Source organism: Pipistrellus kuhlii, unplaced genomic scaffold (assembly GCF_014108245.1).
Source record: "Pipistrellus kuhlii isolate mPipKuh1 unplaced genomic scaffold, mPipKuh1.p scaffold_m20_p_13, whole genome shotgun sequence".
Classification (NCBI taxonomy): Eukaryota; Metazoa; Chordata; class Mammalia; order Chiroptera; family Vespertilionidae; genus Pipistrellus; species Pipistrellus kuhlii.
In genome coordinates, this window is record NW_023425438.1 from 10,711,444 (window position 1) to 10,735,302 (window position 23,859).

The following is a 23,859-nucleotide window of genomic DNA, read 5'->3' on the forward strand; positions in this document are numbered from 1 at the left end:
GCGTCCCTAGAGGACCTGCCTCGGTATTCTCACCTGGAAAATGAGGAGGCATAGGTGTGAAGAGTGTCTCTGAGCTCTCTTCTGTCTCCATAGTTGAGCCTGTCATCACTCTTTCTTCTCTTCCGGTATGACTGTCTTTCTCTTCTGTTCCTTTTTTTTTTTTTTCCTGTTAGAATTTACTCAGAGGGAAGCTACCATGTCAGTCACCTGTATAATAGGATGAATTTAAATAACTGACTCGCCTCTCTCCCTTTTATTTGTATTTCCAGTCTTGCAAAGAGGCCCGATCACCTACAAAAGAATTTCAGACATCCGCTGGGAAATTAGGAAGCTATTTCAGGGCCACATTCCAAGTCCCCTGAACCCCCACCCCAGCAGATGGCCACTCACTCCACCTTGCAGCAAGGGGAGCCCTGTTGGTTTTTCCAGAACCATCTCAGTTTCATGGCATGAGGCTCCAGAGGACATTGCTCAGCCAACTTAACATTCTCATAATCTCATCAGGGCCACGGTTGATGACAAAGACCCAGGTAAGGGTCACTGTCAGTGCCCTGGTGCTCAAAGCTTCGTTCGTGCTTCTAAGAGCAACCAGCGGAACCTAAAACAAGAGAAAATGCCATCGTGGCTAGTGAGCTAACAATTATAACATCAGCAAGTATTACTGAGCACATATTAAGTGTCATGTACTCTACCGAGCCCTTTCAGTAAAGTCACGTTAGGTCATCCAGAAAAGGCGCTTTCTGGTGAAACAGAACAAGACACAGAGCTCTGGGGGTGCCAACTCAGGACAGACTTGAAGCCTTGGGGAAGGGGGAGGTTAGTGGGGACCAGGTGGCGCTTGGATGTGCTTAAAGAAAGACGGGGTGCTCCAGCCTTCTAGGACCCATCTTCCCAGCCAGCGGTGACATGCCTCCCTCCCTCAGGCCTTCCCCTCCTGAGGAGGGCTGACCAGAGAACGCTGTTTAACGTTTGGAAGGGTTAAATATTGTTTTGTCGGGGGTTTTTTTTAATGTGTTTTCTTTTCCTTTTTTTTCATAGGCTGCTGGGCAATAGATGTGAGACCACATCTATAGTGTTTAAGAATTTATAACATCCATTTAGAAAGTGTTAATTCCAGAAGCATCTCAACTTGTCATGTCTTTGGGGGCCAAGGAGAAACGTAGGCAAACAAAAGTGAAACGACTTACACAGAGTCATGCCAGGGGACACAGACAATAGCATGGCAAAGGCCTGGGGTGGGCATGGAGGCTGGTTAGAGGAGTCAGTGGGGGATGAAGGGGACATATGTAATACTTTCAACAATAAAGATTAAAAAAAAAAAATCGTTCCAGGAACCAGGGATAGAGGCACCAGAGCCAAATGCAGTCTATTCCCATTCCTCTTCTACCAGGGGCTCCTTTTTTTTTTTTCATTCCAGCACTTCTTTTAAAGTGTATGTGTGAATATGTCGTATATCTTTGTGTTTCTTATCGCAACTGGCAGTATAGTACTTCCTAGAGCTTTCCATGTGTCTTACTTTGTCTCCTTTGTTCTTCTTTATTTCATGGATAATAATTTTAAAAATCCCATTTATCAAGTTTGTATATGCGCCAGGTGTTAATCTAAGCACGCTACCCATCACATTGTGTTTCATTGCCACGGCAGTCCCGTGAGGTTGATAACATTGTCACCCCCATTTGGTAGGTCGGCACTGCCCAGTAGAACATTCCGCGAGGATGGAAAGGTTCGTTATGTGCCGTTCATTACAGCAGCCACTGGTCACATGTGGCTATTGAGCACTTGGAATGTGGGTTGTGTGACTGAGGTTCTGAAGTTTTCATTTTATTCTGTTTAAATGAACTTAATTTAATGTACCTTATTGGAGAGCACAGCAGAGTCACCAGTGTAAGTCAGGTAGAGGGATTAAAATGTCCGCATTGTCCCCATTCTTTAGTGAAAAACTTTCCACTTCTCAACTGAGGAATGGGCTATAGGCCCAAACCACATTGTGTGCTGGGCGCTCGGAACGCAGCACCCAGCCCCACTGTGGATTCTGGCCCGTGGCCATCCCAGAATGCAGCACTGCCTGCCCAGGCAACAGCTTTCTCCTTCCCAGGGGCCAGAGTTCCTGAAAGGATCCTTCCCTCAGAATGATTCACCTTGGGACCAAAATGAGTTCTTCGATAAAGGAAAGGGTTAACAAAGTGGAGACATGAGTGTTAAGTTGTAAAAGCAACAACTAACAGAAGGTGAGAGAAAGTGAACATGCCAACAGCCAGTTGCCATGGAGCGGAAGAACTTTGATGCCAATAAAGCCGATCTTCTTGGCAAAAATAGAGGAGGAAGTGATGCTGCCACCTGGCCCAGCCTGAACTCTGGGCCGCCCTCTGAAAGAGCCTGTCTAAATGCCCGTATGCTAAGCCTGGCGCTCCCTCATGCCAGAGAAGCACACTGTCTGGGGACATGCCTGAGCGGTCTTTGAAAGGAATGCCGGAGTCACTGTCACAAATAGACCCCGTGACGTCACATTGGAAGAGACCCCTTCCGCTCAAGAGAGGGGGTTTTCTAAAACTCCAGGGAATTTTGCATTACGTGAGTTTCTGGCCTATCTAACGTCACAGGGGCTGCCCCAGACTTTGCACTGAGAAAGAGCTCTGCAGTTCAGAACTAATGTATATCCTATAGCATATAGCTAATAGGAAATATATCCATCGTCCCTATTGGTAGATGTACTCTGAGAAATTGGCTCACGTGGTCACGGAGGCGGAGAAGTCCCACCCTCTGCCATCTGCCAGCTGGATACCCAGCAAAGCCAGTGCTGTAGTTCAGTCTGTGAGGGAAGGCCTGAGAACCAGGCAGCAGATGGTGTAATTCCCGGTCCAGGGGCAGGAGAACGCCAATGTGCCAGCTCAGCAGCCAGCCAGAGAAGGGCACCTTCTCCCTTCCTCTGCCTTTTGTTTTACTTTCTCTGGATGGGGTGAGGTTTATCCACACTGGGGAGGGCATTTGCTTTCTCTGACTCACATACTGATGTCATCTGGAAACACTTTAACAGATCCACCTAGAAATGGTGTTAGCTGAGGACCCAGTCAAGTTGACACAGAAAAACAACCATGGCAGTTTTCTTCTGCACAAATGGGTGTTTCCGTGCCCTCGAAAGGCCAGACTGTCTCCCAGTATCAGGAAACACCAAAGTCAAGAAGCCCCTACCTGCTGGTGTGGTCCGTGGGGAAGAGCCGTGCACCGTGGAGGCAGGTTGCCCCATCCCAGCTGCTTCCTGTGGGCCCTGGAACAAATCTCGGCTTCTCTGCATCTGCTCACTCCGCCTGGTGGGACTCACCCGAGGAGCTGTCAATCCTGGGATCTGCCTCCCGAGTCCAAGCTGTAGGAGGTGGGACCCAGCGGTCTCCATGCCCTCAAAGTCCATGGTGATGGAGTCGTGTGTGGGGTGGATACTCTGATCCTTGCCAGTGACTGCACTGTGTTGGTGTTTCCGGCCCAGCTGGAGATAGGGGGGTTGCCCAGAGCCAGCGCCTTACCATCTTCCCAGCCATCTTTACCCATTTTCTCTGGGGGCCTTGTCCCAGGAGATCAACTGGGCAGGTGAAAACATTTCTTAGTCTACTTCCAGCTCTTTCTACCTTTGAGACTCTCTAGCACCCCTGGAAGCCCAGGGAGGGAAGGAATAGGCAGCTCAGAGGTCAGGGAACTTAGATGCTGGTTTTGTACCCAAAGGAGATTGATGTTGACTATGGGCTTTTTATTGGAAATAATTGCCATTTGATTTTATAACATTAAGATACCTTCCTGTTCTTAATTAGCTAAAATGTTTGTGTTTTTTTGTGTTTATTTTTATAACCTGGGCAAATCAGAGAAACTTGTGCATTTATCAAATGCCTTCTGGGAAGGATATAAATTGCCTCTTCTTTGGCCCATGTAAGTACTTTTTCCATTAGATATCCACCCTGGCAAATTTCTATGGAAAACCCTACTGAGGGTGGATCAGTCTTGTCATTTATGGTAGATTCGTTGGCTGAGTATTTTATTTCACGTGTTTCCCTGAGTATAATCAGCCTGGTGTGTATGTGCTTCTGGGTTTTTGTTTTGTTTTGTTTTGTTTTTTGGTGGTTTTTGTTGTTGTTGTTTGTTTGTTTGTTTGTTTGTTTTGGTGTGTGTGTGTGTGTGTGTGTGTGTGTGTGTGTGTTTGTTTTTCTCTCTCTTGGGTTGGGCCTGCAGGCTATGCTGGCTTCTTAGAATACATGGTGGCAGGATTCTTCTTCCTCCTTTTCTTTTTTTTAAACAATGAAACTGTACGTGACACTGGAATTGTCTAGTCCCTGGAAGTTTGAGACAACTCAGCAGGAGAATCACGGGTACTTACATGGTAGGGAAATGTTCTGGGGCAGTGATCGGCAAACTGTCGCTCGAGAGCCGCATCCACGGTTTGCTGCTCTGTTGACTAATGAGTTTGCCAACTACTGTTCTGGGGTCATTTAAAAATACTATTCCAAGGTTATTGATCTTTTCAGCTTATATACTAACTTGAATGATTTGGGGCAATGTTCATTTTCGTCAGAAAATCATTAGTGCTTTTAAGTGAATTAGCATAGAATCTTCATGTTTTATATTGCTAAAACCCAATTTTCACTACTTTTATTTGGGTTTCTCTACCACACTTGCCAAAGGTTAGATCTATGTAAGCCTTCTTGCCCAAAAAGAACAGTTTACTTGCACTGTTGATTTTCCTGTTTTATAAATTCATTAATTGTGCTCTTCAATCACTTCTTTCCGCCTATGTTTGCCAGGCTCTCTTTGTCTTTTTCTTTCTCACATCTGTGAGTCGACCACTTAAATCATGTTTTTATTCTATGTTGTTTAATAATGAATGGATTTGAGGCGCTGGGTTTGTCTATGAATATGGCTTTTCAAATTTTGCAAATACTGCAGATGGAGGGAATCGATATTTATTGAACTTACGCCCTGCCAGGCGCTGCGCTAAATATTTTGCTTCCTTCCTGCTGCGTAAAAGGGAAGGGCGCTTGCTTTGCCAGGCTGCTGGGAGGCAGCCCGTGGACAAAGCGCCTGGCCCTCGGGAAGGGCTCATAATGGCAGCCTGTGCCTGGATCGCTTTATCATTGGAGTCTCCCATTTTACACACGAGGAAACGGAGGCTCAGCAAAGGAAGGGAAGTTTCTCAAGGCTACCAGAGAGCAACCCAGAGCAGGATTCCACACCAACTCTCAAGCGCACACACCCCTCCCCCGCTGATCACTGGGGGGGACAGGAATAGCTGTGCTGGGGGTGGCTCAGAAAGCTGAGCCTCCACTGCGGCCTCGGCTTCCTTTCCAGTGGAAGCAGGGACAGAGAAAGTCCGTGAAGTGCCCCGAGTTGCTTTGAAATTGGAAGAGTTGTTCCCTCTGCAGAGAGCTCTACTGAGCACATTCTGCCCAACCCTGGGGGCAGCAGAGTTGGGCCTAGCACATCCATTCCAGGGCCTGGGCCCCAGTGCCCCTCTGCCATCTGAGACAGCCAGTTACTTGTGGGCAGATGGCAGGAGGAGGTGCAGTGAGTCATGGCCCCTCACAGCCAGCTGGACCTCCATGTTTGCAGACATGCACATGCTTGCTGGCCCTGTGGCGGCTCCACCAGGAATCGTGGTTTACAAAGGGCTGGCCGGTCTCACAAGGCAGAGACTTCGCACCCGCATGGCTGTTGAGCAAATGAATCTATTTCCACTTTGCAGCCCTGCTCTCTGGGGACTGATTTGTCAATGTGAAAAGAAATGATACAGGCACAGTTACCAAATTCCGCAAATGTGTGCGATGAAAATGCAGGCAGAGCTGCAGGGAGAGGATGCTGAGGATATTCGCACCCGCTCCTAGCAGGGACAAACCTACAGGCTGGTGGGGCCAGGGCAGGAACCATACCTTCAGCCCAGGATTTCCCCAAAGGGCCTGGGGAGCCCCTCAGGAACTCTCACCATCCTCATGTCTGCTGCAAATTCCCAAAATTCTCCCAGACACTGCAGCACGCCCGAATCCTCCAGCGACCCTCTTGGTAGCCAGCAGGCACTGTGCGTGTTGGAGGTTGGGGAAGAACTAGGCTCTGTGTAACAGCACCTGGGATGAGGGGCCTGGGTCTTCTAGAATCCGTCAGGGAGCTGACAAAGATCCGAGTAGCGCACGTCCTGCATCCCGAACAGCACGTGTCTACACTTGAACCTGGAGCCCAGAAGGCCTAGGCTGACTTCTAAGAGATGACATTTCACACGGAAAGCTTTATTATGTTTATAAAAGTTTCCTCTAATAAATGTATCCGATTCTTTTCTTTTCCTCATTTATAACCTCTTCATAAAACACTGCCTGTTAGGACCAGGATAGCTGAATATCTGATATGGGATTCTGAGACCTTATTTATGCTGTCTCCTCATGCAGTTGCTTAGGAGTATTTATTGCCTGTCTCACAGTTACATATACACCCTGGTGACATCTGCCTTCCTGATAACAATAAAACCTGAAGAATGAGGGGAACTTTTAAGCACCTCTATTTAAGAATTAACCTCTACCTCTACTTCTCAAAGACAAAGTGAGTGATGTCTTGGGTACCACTCTGGGACATAGAGGGATGAAAAATGCTCATGGCTTTTCTCCCTCTTTCCTAAGGATTTATTGATGGGTAAAGCGAAGCCTCATTTCATCCTGGAGGGTGCAAGCAGATTTGACATCCAGCAAGGGGAGGCAGGTAAGAACCCACTGTCTTCTCTTCCCGCCGTGGACCAGGGCAGCTGCACAAAGTCAGCCTCTGGCTAGGAAGGTGTGGAGGCCCTCAGAACTCTGTCCCAGGTGCTGAGGCCAGCCCCCAGTGCTACTGTAGATGGACAGCTCATGTCCAGTCTGCAGCCTGCAAGTCAGCTTAGTAATGGGTGTGCAGAGCTATTGCAGTGAGACATTATCAAATAAAGGGGGGAAAAATGGACACAGGGTTTGGTCTGAGCACTGGGTAGATAGAAGCATCCGGAAGATGGGAAGGAGAGAGAGAATGAGAAAGGGGAAGCAAGTGTTCATTGAGCTTTTGCAATGCTCTGCTAGATACTGTGCATGAGCTGTTTCCTTTATGCCCCGTAACATCCCCACTCTATATGTATATGCAAACCCAAAGGGTCCAAGAGGTAAAACCATGTCCTTCATGTCACATAATCAATAAGTGACAAAGTTGGGTTTGAATCCAGGGCTGTTTGACTCCCTCCCACCCACCAGACAGCCATGGATCAAAGTTGTTGCTAACAGCTGAGCAGTCTGGACAGGGGAGAGGAGGGCTTGCCTTGGACGGGATCAAGAATGACTGAGAAAAACCCCTGAGTCAGAAACACAGGAGTGGAGGGGTGGACAGGCTGGGAGAGGAAAGTGGGCAGGGAATTAGGAGACAGCACAATCAGACTCTTGTAAGAACAGACTCTATATCCTTAAAACACCCGCCTGCAAGTTATGCCTGCACCTTGACTTGCCCTGATGGAATCACGGTGTCTTGGGCTAAGTGGATAGAAGCCTGTGTGTCAGTGTTGGGAAGACCCCCAGCAGCCATAACCTTCCTATTAGAGCTTCCCCTATGTGGAGATGGGACCTCTCTAAGGCCATTTCTGTGTCTGACACAAAATGGCACTCAAATAATTGGTTGTGTTGAAGATAAAGGAGGGAAGATTCAGGAGAAGGAGGTGATGCTCATGCTCAATGGGTTCACCATGGCATCCAAGGAGAAACTCAAGGCCACATTGCCCTCAAGGGGGAAGAGGAGAGAGCCCCTGTGTAGGCTAGAGGGGTCCTGACACAGTAGAGGCTGAGCAAGTATCAGCAAAGAAAAACACAAATCTGTTTGCTGACAACAAAAGACACTGTCACTTTAGTTCTGAGTACCTCTGGCAAAATGAGAATCAGAAGACAAGTTGGCCTACCAGTCCTGCCAAAGCCTGCCTGCTGTTCTGATGACCTCCCTCAAACCATCATCACCTCCACCATCAATCACTCCACATCAATCACCCACACCATCACCTCCCCATCAATCACCCTCACCTCTACCATCATCACCTCCACCATCACCTCCACCATCAATCACCCCACCATCACCTCCACATCAATCACCCCCACCATCACCTCCATCATTAATCATTACCACCAGCTCCTCCTCTGTCTTACTTAGAACTGGCCCTAGTGAATTCTTCCTTTAGTTCTCTCTCAGATGGAAAAAATGCATTATTGAGAAGGACAAATGTGGACTCTGGTTACAAAAACATGCAAAATGCATGGGGTGGGGCTTCCAATAGGCCTCTCATACTTGGCATGTGTCCCCTCACAGGAGACTGCTGGTTCCTGGCAGCACTGGGCTCCTTGACACAGAACCCACAGCATCTGCAGAAGATCCTGATGAACCAAAGCTTTTCCCGCCGGTATGCAGGGATTTTCCGTTTCTGGGTACGTGCACCGCTGGGATGCTCCTGCATGGTTTTCTCTGAGTTTGGGGAGTGACTGTCTTGAATAATCTCTTGTCTGACACCCTGAGATGTGGAAGGGGCACTAACTTATGTGTTAGTCACACTGCATAGCGCCAAGAAAGGGTGTGAGCTCATGACCTGACAACGCCTGGGAATGATAAGAGTAAAAATGTTCTCATGTAAATTACTTTATTTTTGTATTATTTATCCATTTACTTTTGAGAGCACATTTATTAAAGCTGAGGACAGTGAAACCGGAAGGGCTTAAGATAGAAGGAGCAACAGGAGAGAGCTTAGGCGGGGCTGCTTTGGCTCACTGAGAAATCAGAGAAAAGGGGCCTTGGGGACAAGTTCAGGGGATTAATCCAGGATGAGCTGCCACTGCCTGTTGCTCCCCTGGCGGTACGTCTCCTGGGGTCCCTTAGAGTTTAGTAGATGTGTGCGTGTGGGGGAAAAGAGGAAGGGAGAGGCATGGGTATGCTCTTGAGAGGGTGGGTGAATGCTCATGTAAGTTTTTTGTAAAAGGCAGATGCAATCGGCAAAAGAAAAAAAAGAGTCTTTGATCAAGCACCCCGTACATCATCAAGCTTTTGTCTATGTCTAGTTCTGTGCCATACCTGGTTATTTTTATTACAGTAGCTTTTGAGTAAGTTGTAACATCTGGTAGGATGATTTTACCTTCATTATTCATTATTCTTTTCTCAGAAGTATCTTCCTAATTCTTGCACATTTATTCTTCAATGAGAACTTTAAAATCATTGTGTCTAATTAAAAAGAAAAGCCATTGTGAGGCGAAGTGGAGCGGCATTAAATTTATGTATTAATTTGGGAAAATTACACTTTTATTATGTTAATGATTCTTTCCAGAAACACGGTCTATCTTTCCATTTATTCAGAACTAGTTTTATGCCCTTCAATAAAATGTTATGGTTATGTTTTCATATTGGTGCTATACCCTTCGTGGTAAATGTAGTCTCTTATATTTTACAGTTTGTAGCTCATATGAATGAGATTTTCCCCCTCATTTCTAGCTTCTAGATGTTGCTGAAAAGAGAAAAGCCACTTTTTATTAGATATTAAATTCCATCCAACCAATTGACCACATTCCTTTATTTGTTCTAACTTTTTCTTTAGTAGAGTCTGGACTTTTTAGGTATCTAATATTATCTGCAAATAAAGATGATTTTGTTTCTTCTTTTACTATTTATAGAACTTACTTGCTTTTGTGCCTTGTCTCTTTCAGTTAGTACCTGACAATTTTGAATAAGAGTGACAAGAGCATGCCGAGACCGGTTTAGCTCAATGGATAGAGCGTCAGCTTGGGGACTGAAGGGACCCGGGTTCGATTCCGGTCAAGGGCATGTACCTTGGTTGCGGGCATATCCCCGGTGGGGGGTGTGCAGGAGGCAACTGATCGATGACTCTCTCTCATCGATGTTTCTGGCTCTCTATCTCTCTCCCTTCCTCTCTGTACAAAATCAATAAAATATATTTTTAATAAAAAAAAAAAAAAAAAAAAAAAAGAGTGACAAGAGCAAAACTCTGCCTTCTCTGGATTTTAGTTATATAGTTTCCTGGTCCTCCATTCTTTAAATACACTGTTGGATTTAATTTGTTAAAAATTTGATTAGAATTATTGCATCTATGCAATATGTAGAATTGGAGGCTAGTTATTTTTTAATGTTTGAGTTATACTAACTTTTTAAAGTAAACCCATTGAGCTTTGGATAGAAGAAGTTCACTTACATACTTTGATCTGATATAATTTGGAAAATGGTGTTACTTATTGGTTATCTTTTCTTTGAAAGTAAAATATATAACAGATGCAGATGATTGAGGCTTTGATTTATATAATTACTTTTAGTTATTTTCATTAATTCCCATTTATTTTCTCTTGGTTAATTTTATTGTGGTTTTTTTTTTAATGTTCTGAATCTTCAAATTTAATATTCTTAGGGTTTTTTATCATAAAAACTTTGAGATTAGAAAATTTCCTCTGAGGTCTTATTTCTATCTATAGGTTTCAATATAAAATATCTTACTTTTATTAAATTTAAGATAATACATTTTTAATTTTAAATACATTTTAAGGGAGGTCATCTTTTGGTTGTAGAGTTTTAGATTTATTAAATTACGGTAAAAATATAAACCATAAATCTCTACGTTTGGGGAAATTATTAAAATTTTATTTATGGTCAAGCCCATCACATTTTTGTAAATGCTTCATTTACAGTTTATATAATGTACAATCATCTCTCTTATCTGGGCTTATTTTTTGTCTGTGTGATTTGTCAAATTCTAAAAGAGGTGATGAAGTTCCCCAAAGTTAGAGTTTGGAGAGTTCCTCCTATGCTTTCAGATATTCTGGCTTTATATTCTTCCTGCTATATTCATTAGTGCCCAAAGATTCTTATTATCTGGTTGGTGAAATAAAGCTTACAAATATATTCCTCTTTGTCACATGTAATGCTTTTGGCCTTCAGTTCCTCTTTATCTGATATTTATTTTGCTGTTCTTCGAAAGTAAGTTGGGAAAATGGGGTAAGGGTGACTTGAAAGTAAATTGGGAAATCAGAGGAGCTTTTTCAAGCCAGGACTCGCTCATTCTGCTGTGCTCCAGCCACCATCTTAGGTCCTGAATGGAAAGGCTATTGAAAAACAGTTTCTATAATACTTTCAAAATTGTGATCTCACTTTCAGTCTCATCTGATCCCAATTACAACCCCAGGAGGCAGTTCTTACTCTTACCCCCATTTGACAAATGAGGATCCTGAGACACAGAAAACTAAGTGTCTTACCCAATGTCTGTTGCTCAGGTAACTAAAGACAACACCAGGACTCAAGCACAGTTCTACTGACTGTAGACTGTCTGCTCTTCTTGGCTTTCCCTTAAATCCAAATCCAGACTGGGCTATCCTTCCAGGACCCTCTTCTAAAGGCTGGGATTCGCTTTCCTTGGTGCTTCAGCCACATTTCACGATCTCCTTCTAGTAACATCCCTGCTGGCTCTTGACCTCACGCACTGATGCATCTTCATTGCAATAGGGTCATGAATCCGCAATGGTGCCGAAACTGGTGCAGTGCCCGGTTCATTAGTGACCATGAAAACATCTTTGATTTGTCTCCACCAACACCTCCATCTTGGTCTCCATTTTTGCTTTGCAAGTGTGTCCTCGGCTAATACAAAGGCCTGACATTTGGGACATCCAGCTGTGGAAAAGGCCCTGGGGCTGGCTTCCTGTCATTGCCGAGTAGATGACAGATCGCATCCACCCAGGTTATGTTCAGCCCACCTGTCGCAGACTTGCCTGCATCAAGGCTCAGGCCTGAAGCCGGAAGCCCTGCTGCTTAGCCAGCACTGGAGAGACCAGAGAAGAAACTTCAAAGGGCCGGCTTTGTTAAGGATTTTCCTCATTTGCTGATGTCCTGGGTGAACCATTAAGAGTTGAATGCCGGGGATTGAAGCAGTCTGTTTTAGAGAGGAACATCTGCTTCATTTGTGCTCTTAGCAGCAGCAGTGCCAGCCGGTGTCATTTCTGCTGCTGTGATGGCAGGGCCAGAGCGAGGCTGTAACGCTCAGTCCTCCTGTGCACTGCTCATCCTGCAGTCCCCGGGCCTTCGCCCACGCTCTCCCTGCCATCTGGGATGCCTTTCCCGCCTCTTCTCCACCTGCCCAGCCCTGCCTCCTCCCCCAAGTCTTCAGCTCTCCTTCCCCATGACAGCATCTGTATCTGACACTCAGCATCTGCTTCCTCCACTGCCCTTCTGTGCCCAGCTGACTGGGAAAGTCTTCTGCTTGGAGCTCACAAAGGACTTGCCAGGATGAGGCCAGACTTAGGAGCAAAGTCAAGCTAGAACCTAAGTCTCCTTTCCCTCTGCTGCATCCTCCTTGACTAACTTGGTCTGTGACTCATTTTCTCCAGCGGAGATGACATCCCCTGTCCATCAACGTGGGCTGAGATTTGCTCTGGGGGGTCATGTAGTGACGGTGGTTATCTTCTGACACAGGTTGTGCGTCCAGGAGCTCCCTTACCCCAAGGCTATTGAGCCGTATGTCCATCTCTCTTCCAGTTCTGGCAGTGTGGCCAGTGGGCAGAAGTGGTGGTTGATGATCGCCTGCCTGTCCTGAACAGGAAGTACCTCTTTGTGCATCCTCTCAACAACCAAGAGTTTTGGCCATGCCTGCTGGAGAAAGCCTATGCCAAGTAAGGATGGGCTTGCCCCTGAGCCCAGGGCCTCAACGTTGCCCCGCCTGTGCAGCTGCTAGGCCTGGCGGGGGCTTCCCACCAGCCAGCCCGAAACTGTCGGCAGATTTGCTGAATGCGAGCGATGCCCCTGGGAGCACCAGAGCCTTTGCCATCTAGCTGGGCATACTCCATAAGCATTCACTGTGTGCAAGGCTGTGTTGGGCCCTTGGAAGGGACCCAGAAGCACCCAGCAAGGGGTGGGCAGGGCAGGGCTGGACAGAGATATGCACTGGTGATGGTATCATTGCAAGGGCTGGTAGAGAGCCCAAATAAAAGAACATATCACGGTCATAGTCTGCTGAGAGGACAAGGGAGAGAGAAAACAATTCTGACTTTCAGACTCACAGAGTCAGTCTGAGGCTACACAGAGGAAATGGCATGGAGTGATGGGTAGGATTTCAGCAGGGGAAGAAGTAAGTATGTGGGGGAGGCATCCCAACAGCAGGGGTGATTCCAACAGAGAAGTAGGGAAGGGAAAGTTCAAAGTGAGGTCGGGTCGGTGGGGGTCTGCTGTGGCTGCTGTGGGATTGCATTTATGGGGGAGGGCGGGGGAGACGTTGTTCAGTGTTATATGGTCCAAACACCATGATGCAGGGCTGTCTCCTGGTGTTGACAAGCTCGGGGACTTACAAACACCCCAGTCACCTTTTGCTTAGATTCTTCTGGGCTACTTATATTCAATAGAAATTCACTGAGCATTTAACCACAGGCCAGGCTCTGTGCTTGGCACTGGGTTATAAAATCTCAGACTGGTTCACATAGGTGTGTGCAAAAGTGCCTGTGTGTGTAAGAAGTTACTTTCTAAAGAACCACACAGGCGAGGGACACATCAGAGCTAGAAATCAACAGTAGGAGACGAAAGCCAGAGGACCACGCCTTTCAGGAGAAAATGGGCAGTGGCGAGTGTTGCCTCATCGGGTTTTCTAAAGGTCATCCTAACCCTAACCGGCCCCTCATGCCCAGGCTCTGAATGGTGAAGTGACCCGGGTGTAAGTAATTGGCCTCAATCTACTGAGGTCCTCGGTCATGTGACAGAAGATGTTATTTAGCAAGACCGAAGACCAGGTCCAATCCTATTTGGGGTCCTGAGGGGTGGTGACAGTGCAGACTATTCGGCCCCTGTCCTTCTGGGGGTCACAAGCTGAATAGTAAGACATCCTGAGACCTCTTTTTTTGCCTTCTTCCTTTTGAGCCAACTTGTCAAAAGGGAAAGCAGTTGCTCTCTCCAGTGTCAAGAAGAGCTGTTGGTTAGGATTGGAGAGCGAAGCCCAATTTCCAGTCTGGGTTATTGAACCAATTCATGTGCTTGGGGCGGTTCATTCATAAACACTGCCATTATCTTTCCAGTATGGAGTCAAGCATCACCCTTCAGGGCCTTGTTTCTCCTCATGTCAAGGGGGGGGGCGGGGCGGGGAAGAGCTGGCAGCTCACAGGGAGAATCAAAAAGCCTGTGGAATGGAATGATGACTCTGACGCCATTTTGTTAACAGCTGACCTAAGGCGGTCATTCAGCTTGAAAGGAAATAGGCAGCTGGACCCTGAATCCACATTCCATTCCCTAAAGAAATCTAGCCAAGGATAAATCCTTTGGGATGTGAGCAGCCAGGCTCAGAGAGGTGAAATGACTTGCCCAAGGTCACAGGGAGCTTGAGGCCACACTGGACGGAGATGGCACATGCTTTTCCATCATCCCTTCATGCTGTCAGCCCTATGGGAAAGGATTTCTCTCTTTTGCTTCTTTGGTACTCAGTGGCTGGCACATGGGGACCATAGCACGGACACACTGAAGCTCTCTGTCCAAAGGAAATGGCTCTCTCTCCCTCCAAGAGTGTAGGCACTGACAAGTGAATATGTGGCCTCCAAACTTCCGACTCTCCTGTGGTTTCGAGTCCGGAAATGCACTGGTCAAGGCAGCCAAAGGGGGAAGGAATCTATGTTTGCAGATCCCCCCCCCCCAACCCCTGAGGTCATAAAACAGAGAGGAGATCAGGGGCAAGATCAGGTAGGCTGCATGCCATCCCATCTAGAATCTCCACAGTTAAGAATTACAGAATTTCAGCCTCCTTTCTGGCTCTGACTTGGGCATCTGAATTCTTCCCTCTTTCTTATGGTTTCTGGAAAGATAGACATGTCCCCGAAATGAGGCTGAAGCAAACGGATGAGAACAAGGCTCTCTCAGAATTCCCGGTTCGGGTGACGAGGCGCAGTGACAGGTGTGGTGAGCACAGTGCTCGCTGTCTCTCCTTCCCTTTCTCTCTCCTGTCAGCAAAGGGGGCTAAGAATAGCTGCCATGTTCCTGACGCATCAGCAGGATCAGCAAGCCTGTGCTTGTGAAGCAGAGAGGCAGCGCCTTGTCAGAACCCCCAGCTGCCACTGGGACGGGCTGTGGGCCCTGCAGAGAGCCAGTGAGAGGCTGTGAAAGCACGGAAGGAGGCTGCTGGGCGCGGGTCCTGTGCTGGCATCGGGGGTCTCTCTGGTGACTGCAGAACGGTGGGGATGCAGGACATCAGCCAAAGCCTCAGACCCTGAGGATGCGGGCCTGAGGAGACAGGGCAGAGCCTGGGAGCTGCTTTCCTGGGGTGACCTGGGTGCAGCTCTCCTGGAAGCTGGGGGTTGAGGGAGGGCCGTTGCGGGCCGGAGGTCACACTGCTGGGCTCAGAAATGGGCCTCTGAACTTGCAGTGCCCTCAGCAAAGCCCTCCCCATCTAAGATCAGGAGCCAGGATACTTGTGGGAAACCAAGAGAGGCAGACATTCACACCCCACCGGGCAGTCCTGATTCAAGGCAAACTGTGCTGTTGACCAAGCAAACACCTCAGAGATATGAGTCTTGTACCAGGCATAACCCTGAGTCCGAGGGCGGAGGAGAAAGATAAGATTTAGAACCAGTTTGATGACAAGTTGAGGTCAGTCACGCGGTTGTGCCTGTGGAATGGCTGTTTAGTTCTGTGTATCCTTTCTCTTGTTACTAAGACACTTTTCCTAAGCCACCGCGGCATTTTTTGCCTGGAATGGTGTCCCACTTACAGAGGCTGCGTGGTCCGTATTTGCTGAAGTGAACTTACGTGAATTCTGGGTAATGCTCCAGAGAAGAGAAGGACAGAGGTGGAAATAGGGTAAGAAAGGAGTGTCTGAGGGGCCCCCAGACCTGATCCAGCCAACCTCACCGTTTCCAGGTGAAAGGCTGAGGTCGGGAGGGAAAGGTCTTGTTCAAGGTCACAGGCCCATTAGAGGCAGCCGCAGGGATGGGCCAAGGCCTTGATCCCCGTGTGACTCGCATTGCCAGGAGGGAGGCTGTGATAGGAATGTCGCTGCCACTGACCCGTGAAGGGCTTAGTGTCTGCACCCCCCTCACCTGCTATCTCCCTGGTGCTGCTGGGTGATAAGTCTGAGAATGGGGATGGGAACCCGGCCAAGGTGTGCACAGTGTGAGAACAGAGGCTGCCTTGGCCACAGCAGGCATGGGGGGGGGGGGGGGGGGCGGGGCCATGAGCTCTCTGAGGGCAGGAATGGGGTCCCGTTCATCTTTGAATGCTCAACACCTAGCATGACGCCCCACATGCAGTAAGCGCCTTACCAGTATCATTAAAATTGACAGGAAACAGTGGGTACTCATCATAATCATATCCAGTGTTTATTAAGGGCTTGCCATGAGCCAGGCCCTAAGTCCTAGCCCCATGAGGTTAAGTAACTTGTCCAAGGTCAAGCAGCTAAATACAAGGTGAGGTTGGGATCTGACCCCTGGCCTGCAGGTCCAGGCCCTGCACTCCTGACCTCTACACAACACTGCCACTTGCAGGGCTGTTCAAGCCCTGGGAGACCAAGGAAAGGATGTGACTATGGGTGGCAGGTGCCTAGAGGCTCCATCCAGGTGAATGGGAGGTGGGTGACCGTGGTCTGGAGATGGACAGGCAGTCCATCGCCTGCAAAGCATGCAGAGGTCAGGTGCGCAGCCTCCCTTCCTGAGGGTCTCACTGACGGCACCACAGGGTTTGGTTCTGACTTTCTCTCCCAGGTTCCGCGGATCCTATCAGCACCTGCACTACGGCTACCTCCCCGATGCCCTGGTCGACCTCACGGGAGGGGTGGTCACCAGCATCGACCTGCACTCCTCCCCTTCTGACCTAGTGACGATGGTAAAGATAGCTGCCAACGCAGGCTCCCTGATGACCTGTGCCACACCGGCTGGGGTGAGTAGCCCAGGAATCCTTTGTGTGGGCCTGGGCTCTCCTCACCTGGAGTGTGCAGCCACTGGCTCATTCAGCTAGGGAGGGAGCCCTCAAAGCCACGCCCTGCAGCACAGTAGGTCATGCTGTGCTTTACCGAGGTCATGTCCTTCGATGCTCAAGACGGCCCTCCTCTGAGAGAGGGATTGAAGGATTCGCTGACAGAGGAGGAAATGGGCTCAGAGAAGCCAAGGAAAATGCTCCCCGTCACACAGCCAGCAGGTGGCCAAGCAGGTTGTTGCTCTCTGACCTCAAAGCCTTTGCCCATTACTTCCCCGTGACCAGGAGCAATGGGTCCAGAGTGAACGTCTGTGGGGGGGGCCTTTGATTCTCCTTGTTTCTTTATGAAGGCAGCTTCCCAAAGGCAGCATGGCCCAGTTTGAAAAGTCTGAATGAGCCTCCAAATTAGTAGTCTGCTCTGAGATGGTCAGCTTCCTACTCACAGGGTGAGGATGCCTCCTTCACTCTTGAAACATGTGGGCTTTGAGCCACCCAAAACTAAGATGCTCTTCAAACCCCAATAACTTCTGGGACGGGTTCCCTGCCATCTCATGGATGGCGAGTGACTGGGGGAGCAAGCACCTGCTTGGACCGCCCCCCCCCCCCAACTTCTCAGGCTCTATCAGTCATACAGTGGGTGATCTCTTGGGGTATGAAATGCCTGGGACCTCAACCACCCAGCAGCCTTCAAACCCCGCCTCTAGAGAAGAGTCCCAGGAATGCACGCCCTCCAGCCGTGGCCCAGGGCCCATGAACTGTGCTGTTCTCTCTCTTGGGAGAACCTGTGAAAGTCTAAGGCATGGTCTGCTTTTCTCCCATGAAGCCAACAGGGAAGGCCACGAGAATGGAGAATGGGCTGGTGAGCCAGCATGCCTACACCGTGACTGGGGCCGAGCAGGTAAGGCTCCATGGGCTGGGCCCCATGGTCTTGCTCCTTGGAACAAGGTGTCAGAACCACAGGCCTCAGCAGGCCCAGCAAAGCTGAAGCGAGTGTTTATCACCCTTACCTGCGGTGGCGCCCATCACGAACAGCTGGGTCCTTCTATTTGTCCAGAAGTTCTGGTGCCCAGGACCCTCATCCCCCAGGGATCCTGCTCTCCTGAGGGCTCTCAGGCAGGATGAGGGGCTGCCTGGACAGGGGATTATCCCTAAGGAAAGCAAACTGAACTAGCCAGTTGACTCTAGGGGAAGTTTTGCCCTGAAGAGTTTTAGTTGTAGCATACCAACTAAACCACTGTAGCAGACGTTCCAAAATACAGGGCTCAGACAGGCAAAGTTTGTTTTACTCTCAAGTAAGCAGGTAGTCTGAGAGCTAGTAGGTGGCTCTGCCGTCCACAGCATTGGACTTCCCCCTGTGAGTCCTGGGCAGCTGCCCCAGACCCCCTCCTCGTCCAGCCAGGGGAAGAGAAGGAGGCCAGGGGAAAGGGATGCATCCTTTTGGAAAGGCACACTCTCAGATTCCATTAATCTGAACATGTGGCCACACTGAGGCGCAGGGAGTCTGGGAAACATACTGTCTAGCTGGACCACCACATGCCCGGCTGGAACTTTATTCCCATGGAAGAGGGCAGGGTGGCCACGGAGGACAGTCTTTCCCTTGATACAAAACTGACTGGGTGCACAAAGACATATGCAATTCCTGTGTGCAGCATCATCTGGTCAAGAAGATACTACTAACGTCCAGCTTCCTCCGTTCAAAAGTAAAGAAGCGGAGGCCTGTGCAGGGACGGTCTCTCACAAGGTCACACAGCTACTTACAGTGGCTGGGTCAACACCACAGCTCCTCAGTTCCCATCTTTGTTTATCATACAGCCATGTGGCGACAGCGGTTCCTGGCCTGGTGATGACTTCCCACAAACGTTCCCCATCTCGGTACTTCCCACAAACCTCGAGATGTAATACTGTCTTCCAGGCCCTACCAGATAGCATGCCAAACTCCAGGGAGCATTTTTCATGGGCACTTATGGGCCAAGGAAAGCAGGGTTCTGGGGTCCGTTTCTAGCCTGCTTTCTCCTGCTGGCCTGCCCTCTCTGTGTCAATCTATCTCTCCTGTCCGTTGACCTAAGGCCCCTTGGTCCATTGTTTCATGTTTTGGTGAGTGTTCCAACCCACAAAACAAGAACAAAATCTTATGTCTCCCTAAAGAAATCAGAAACAACTCCTTCCTCTGCACAGTACCTGGGAGACAGGAGGCACCTGAAATGCTAGTTGGGTCAATGGATGGATGCCCTCGTAGGAGTGAGTGAATGCATTCGTCCTTGGCCTATGAAGGGGGCATTCTTGATCTTTCATCAGAGATCATATGTGATGAGCTCAACACACATTTCCCAGAAGTAAGGAAGTGGTTGTCCTGATACACCCGTCCCAGTGGCTCCAGACTCCCTTCCTCTGAATTCCCCCAAGCATTTCCCTGAATTCGCGGTAGGGACAGCCAATACCATGTCCAGGCACCACTCCCCACACGTCCCCTGACCCAGATGTGGACAAGTCTGGGCTAGAGACAGCAAATCAGTTTCCTAATGAGTCAAACTTGATCATTGGCCACGCTGCCTGGATTGCTGTATGGACAAGACTTTGGCACTGCTTCCAGATCTGGGGAAAGAGCTGTGATTGGTGATGGTACCTGTGCTGGGCATGGAATGAAAGAACCATGGTGCCTGCATGAGGCATCTGCCATTCCTGGGCCCAGCCCTTGTTATTCATAGAGACGGCCTCTGTTCCTTCTCTGAACACAGGTGAGAAGGGACTTGTGTGTTGAGAGGTCCAGATGGCCATGGGTGTGAGGCCACACAGAGGCTGGGCATGGTGAAGGCAGGACCATCGGGTTATAGAGCGATATATATATATATATATATATATATATATATATACACACATACACACACACACACACACACACACACACACACACACACACACACCCCAAGGGCCGAGGGAAGGGAGGTGAACTCAGGACTCGGGCTGTGGGGCTTTGGGCTCCGGATGATTCCTTTACCTATGTGAGCGTAAGCTCCCCCACAGCACACACATTGAGTTGTTCCTGAGTGGATCAGGCCACCTCCCCTCTGAAGGGGGTGATGAAGACTCCGTGTCCTGTCAGCACTGTCCGACCCCTCTGTGGCTGCTGACACTCCCCAGCCTGTGCTGTAAGGAGCACCAGCCTGGTGAGAGCCTCTGGGGAGCTCACCGGATGCCCTGCTTGGAGATTCGCGATGGACATGAACATGTTAAAGGCTCTGAGAAGGTCTGTATTAACCAGACAGGTACAGCTTAATGTTAATCAACCATGAAACCCCTTTTCTAGGAATAAGCATTAACAGCCTATGGGACTACCATTTGAGGGGATATGTCTAAGGAAATACTGTCCTCGGATAGAGAACCTGGATTAGCTCTCGTCTTGAATGGACTCCTGAGCCACACGGCCACAGGCCATGTGACCACCAGGAGGGCACTGACAGAGAAGTAGTGGCAGAGTCGGACATGGAGCCAGGGACTTGCCTCAGTGGAGATTTCTCCTCCAGAAAGAGAAGGCTATAAATCTCTGCGAGGGTGAAGATTAAACCAGCCCATAAATGCTGTGTGCTTTTTAATCTGCTCATCCTCCCTCTGGGCGGGACACGGACAGGAAGATAAATGAAATTGGCATTTTTTATTATGTACCTAGCCTGGTCCATGACTCCCGTGGGCAAGGGGTGAGTGTTTATCTGCATGCCTCATTTAGCCCTCTCCCAGCCCCCTGCAGTCCCTGGCCACTCTCCTCTCCTGGGCACAGCGGAGCCTTGACTGTCTGGTAGGCACTGAGGGTGGCTCAGTAAGCTCTTTGGGCCATGGGGCACTCATTACTCATTCCTTCTTTGTGGGCGCCACCAGGTGCTGGCAGTCAGGAGGTCGTGTGCAAAGCCTGGGGTGCTCCAGGGTAGGGCAGAGAGGGACAGGGAACCTGGGTTTGAGCAAGGAGCCCCCTAACCCCCATCCCACGAGGCATTTAAAGTTGGAACGCCTTCCACTGCAATGCCAGCCAAAGACAGAAACAGCCAAGGAAAAGCCACAGAACAGAGCATTACCCAAGCTGGGATCTTGGACCCTCATCTCACTGCACTGCTCCTTCATGGCAATGCTTTACTGGTGATCCCGTGGGCCTCGACCAGGTGCTTGGGTTATATGCGGGGTCATGTTCACAGCCACATCAAAGAGTGGGCTGGGCACTGGAGCGGCTGTTCCTTTATTCTGCCCCCTCCCCCCCTCCCCACTCCGCACCTCCCCCCCCCCCCCCCCCCCCCCAGTTCCAAAATTAAGAGCTTGGGCTTTGGAGAGTGGCTATGGCTAGGGTCAGAATTCTGCCTCTGCCACTTTCTCTGTGGCCTTGGGAAAGTTGCTTAACCTCTCTGATGCTCAGTCCCCTCCTCTACAATATAGCGATTGTGTAAAAACCTACCTCAGAGGATTGGAAGATGTCTCTCCCATTCGGCACTCCACCCAAGCCTGGTTCCAAGCACACGGGTTCTTTCCCATGCGACGATACTCAGCTCAGCCTCCTCTGACCTGGAGTCATTGAACAAGTCCGCCCCCTCCCTCACCCCCAGGCCTCTGTCTCCGTAGACAGCATTAGCACAGATCAATAGCCCAGCTACAGCTCGATCACGCTTTAATTTTTCTCGCCAGGCAGAGCGCTGCTGGATCCTTGACTATAGGTCCAAGGGTCGCCATTATTTCATTGTAATTTTTCAATAGTCCTGCCCTCTGGCCTCAAGTGTCTAAAAAAGCAAATGTACCAACTCCCTTTCTGGGAGTGAGTGATACCGAGGTCCCCGGGGAAGGAAAGGCCAAGCCCTGGAGGCTCCCTGCTCCGGAACAGAGATGGGGAGTGGGGGGATAAGGGTGGGATGAGGTGGGCTAGCCCCTGACATCTTCACTTCCAAGTGGTCCCAGTCTTGCTCAAATCCTCCTGCTTACCCAGGACAGTGCTATGAGACCCAGCACCGCTCCGAGTGGGTGCCTGGCAGGGAAGCAGCCGGGTCTGGGGTAGCGATGCCCACTGCGGATCACTCGAGACCCACAGTCCTCCCCTCTGCAGCTGGAGGCTATTTGTCCGCTGTCCCATCAGCTCACCCTAGGAACGATGGGGTAGGCCCTGCTCTGCAGGGTGCTGAGCAGAAGGGGCCATGTTCTCTGCCTCAATCTAGCTCCATGCAGGCGGCAGGCATTGATTTTTTTTTTTCCTTTCCATTTTTTTTTTCTTCCTGGCTGCAGCCAAATGAGGTCAGAAGTTAAATTAGTCCTTGGGGGTAGAAAGCAGCTGCATTCACATCCCCTCTTTCCGCTGACTTCGGCTGGAAGCCTCTGACTGTCCTTTTCTCTTCTTGCAGGTTCAGCACCGGCGGGGCTGGGAGGACCTCCTCCGCCTGTGGAACCCCTGGGGCCAGGCCGAATGGCGAGGCCGCTGGAGCGATGGGTACGGCTTCTGGAAACCTCTCTATCTGTCCCGAGCCCCCTGTTCAGAGGCTCCTGCCCAGTGGAGTCTGTCTCTCCTTCTGTGGATCTCACCGCAGGCTTTTCCAGTTCACACCTGTCTGACTGTGGGTCCGTCTCACACTCCCATGAGCCCATGCCAGCTTAGACGTTTAGATTTACACCCTCTGAAGGCTGTAAATGTGTCCACCGCAGGGACCGACTCTGTAGGCTCTGCAGGGTCAGGTGTTTGGGCTGAACTGTGAGGTTCGCCATTTCCCACCAGAAACCAGGCTGGAAGGAAGCGACAGGACCGCACTCGCACTGTCTCCAGGCAGGTGATCCAGTTCCTCTCTCCTCCTCAAAGAATGGAGGCGGAAGGAGAGAGCCGAATGGTCTAATCCCGGCCACAATTGAAATTTCAGTTGCACACACTTGAAGGCAAACTTGCATGAATCAATAGCGTATTGATTTACACTACATTTATTTTCCCTTACACACCACAGGAAATGTAATTATCGCTTAATTATAAAATTGCCATGTTACAATAGCACATCTGACTGGCTCAGCCTGCAGCCAGGGCCTGAGGGGTGGTGCCTGCCTGGCTCTCCCAGCACAGAGGTGACACAGCCCCCCTCGGCCCTCGAGGAAAGCCACTGGCAGAGAAAGATCTCATTACCTGCCTGTGCCTCTGGGCATGCCTCCCCATTGAGGAGACCTCCCCCTTCTGCCCAGGAGGGTCTCCTCCTTCACCCCAGGTCCTAGGACTAGCTTCGGGAACACAGTACCCCATGAAGGGGATAATTTTAATTATTAAGCAAGCAAACAATTAGTGCATGCCTACTGTGTGCCAAGGCATGTGTTAAGCCCTCTGTTGGTAGCATTACCGTGGTGAGCAAGGCTCACTGAGCGCATGGATCTTGGAGGCTAGTGAGGGGACAGCCAATCAAGCCTCTTTGGAAAAGACCATGATACTGGGAAAAATAGAAGGTGGCAGGAAAAGAGAAAGACCGAATGTGAGAGGAAATGGCTCCATAAAGGAAACCCTAGGCAGGAGCTTACAGGAGCTGAGAGGGCCGATGAGGACGTCACTCATCAGGTGGCTGGGAGTCAGAGCTGACTCAAAGGCAAGTAGCACACAGACAGTAACAAATAGCACAGGGTACCCTGTGCTGAGACAGGAGTGGGACAGGACACTATGGATCTCAAATGGGAGTGGGGGGCACTTGGAGTGGCAGGAGGGGATAAGCAAAGCTTTCAGCAGAAGTGACTTTTAGGAAAGAAAAGTGAAGTTCCTGGGTTACAGGACCAAAGGGAGAAAGACTATTACAGGCAGAGGGAGCATCATGGTGAAGGCCAAGGGCAGGAGGGAGGACACCAGGATTCTAAGAAAGTGAAGACATTCATACTTGCTGGAGTGTAGCATTTGCGGGTGGGTGTAGGGAAACAGGGAGTGCTCAGGTCAAGCCGGAGAGG

At 49.5% G+C, this 23,859-nt stretch overlaps 1 protein-coding gene across 4 annotated transcripts in view; it reads left to right on the forward strand.

Moving 5' to 3' along the window:
• CAPN13 (calpain 13) overlaps positions 1-23,859 on the forward strand; it is a 61,022-nt gene that overhangs the window by 16,682 nt on the left and 20,481 nt on the right. For all 4 annotated transcript variants that reach the window (XR_006741379.1, XM_045580564.1, XM_036434860.2 and 1 more), the window contains exons 3-8: positions 6,642-6,720; positions 8,329-8,444; positions 12,535-12,668; positions 16,725-16,899; positions 17,759-17,833; positions 22,302-22,387. Coding sequence is in view for 3 of the 4 variants with exons in the window: in XM_045580564.1 (XP_045436520.1) it covers positions 6,642-6,720; positions 8,329-8,444; positions 12,535-12,668; positions 16,725-16,899; positions 17,759-17,833; positions 22,302-22,387 (665 nt within the window). In the remaining variant the exon portion in view is untranslated. The remainder of the gene's footprint in view (positions 1-6,641; positions 6,721-8,328; positions 8,445-12,534; positions 12,669-16,724; positions 16,900-17,758; positions 17,834-22,301; positions 22,388-23,859) is intronic.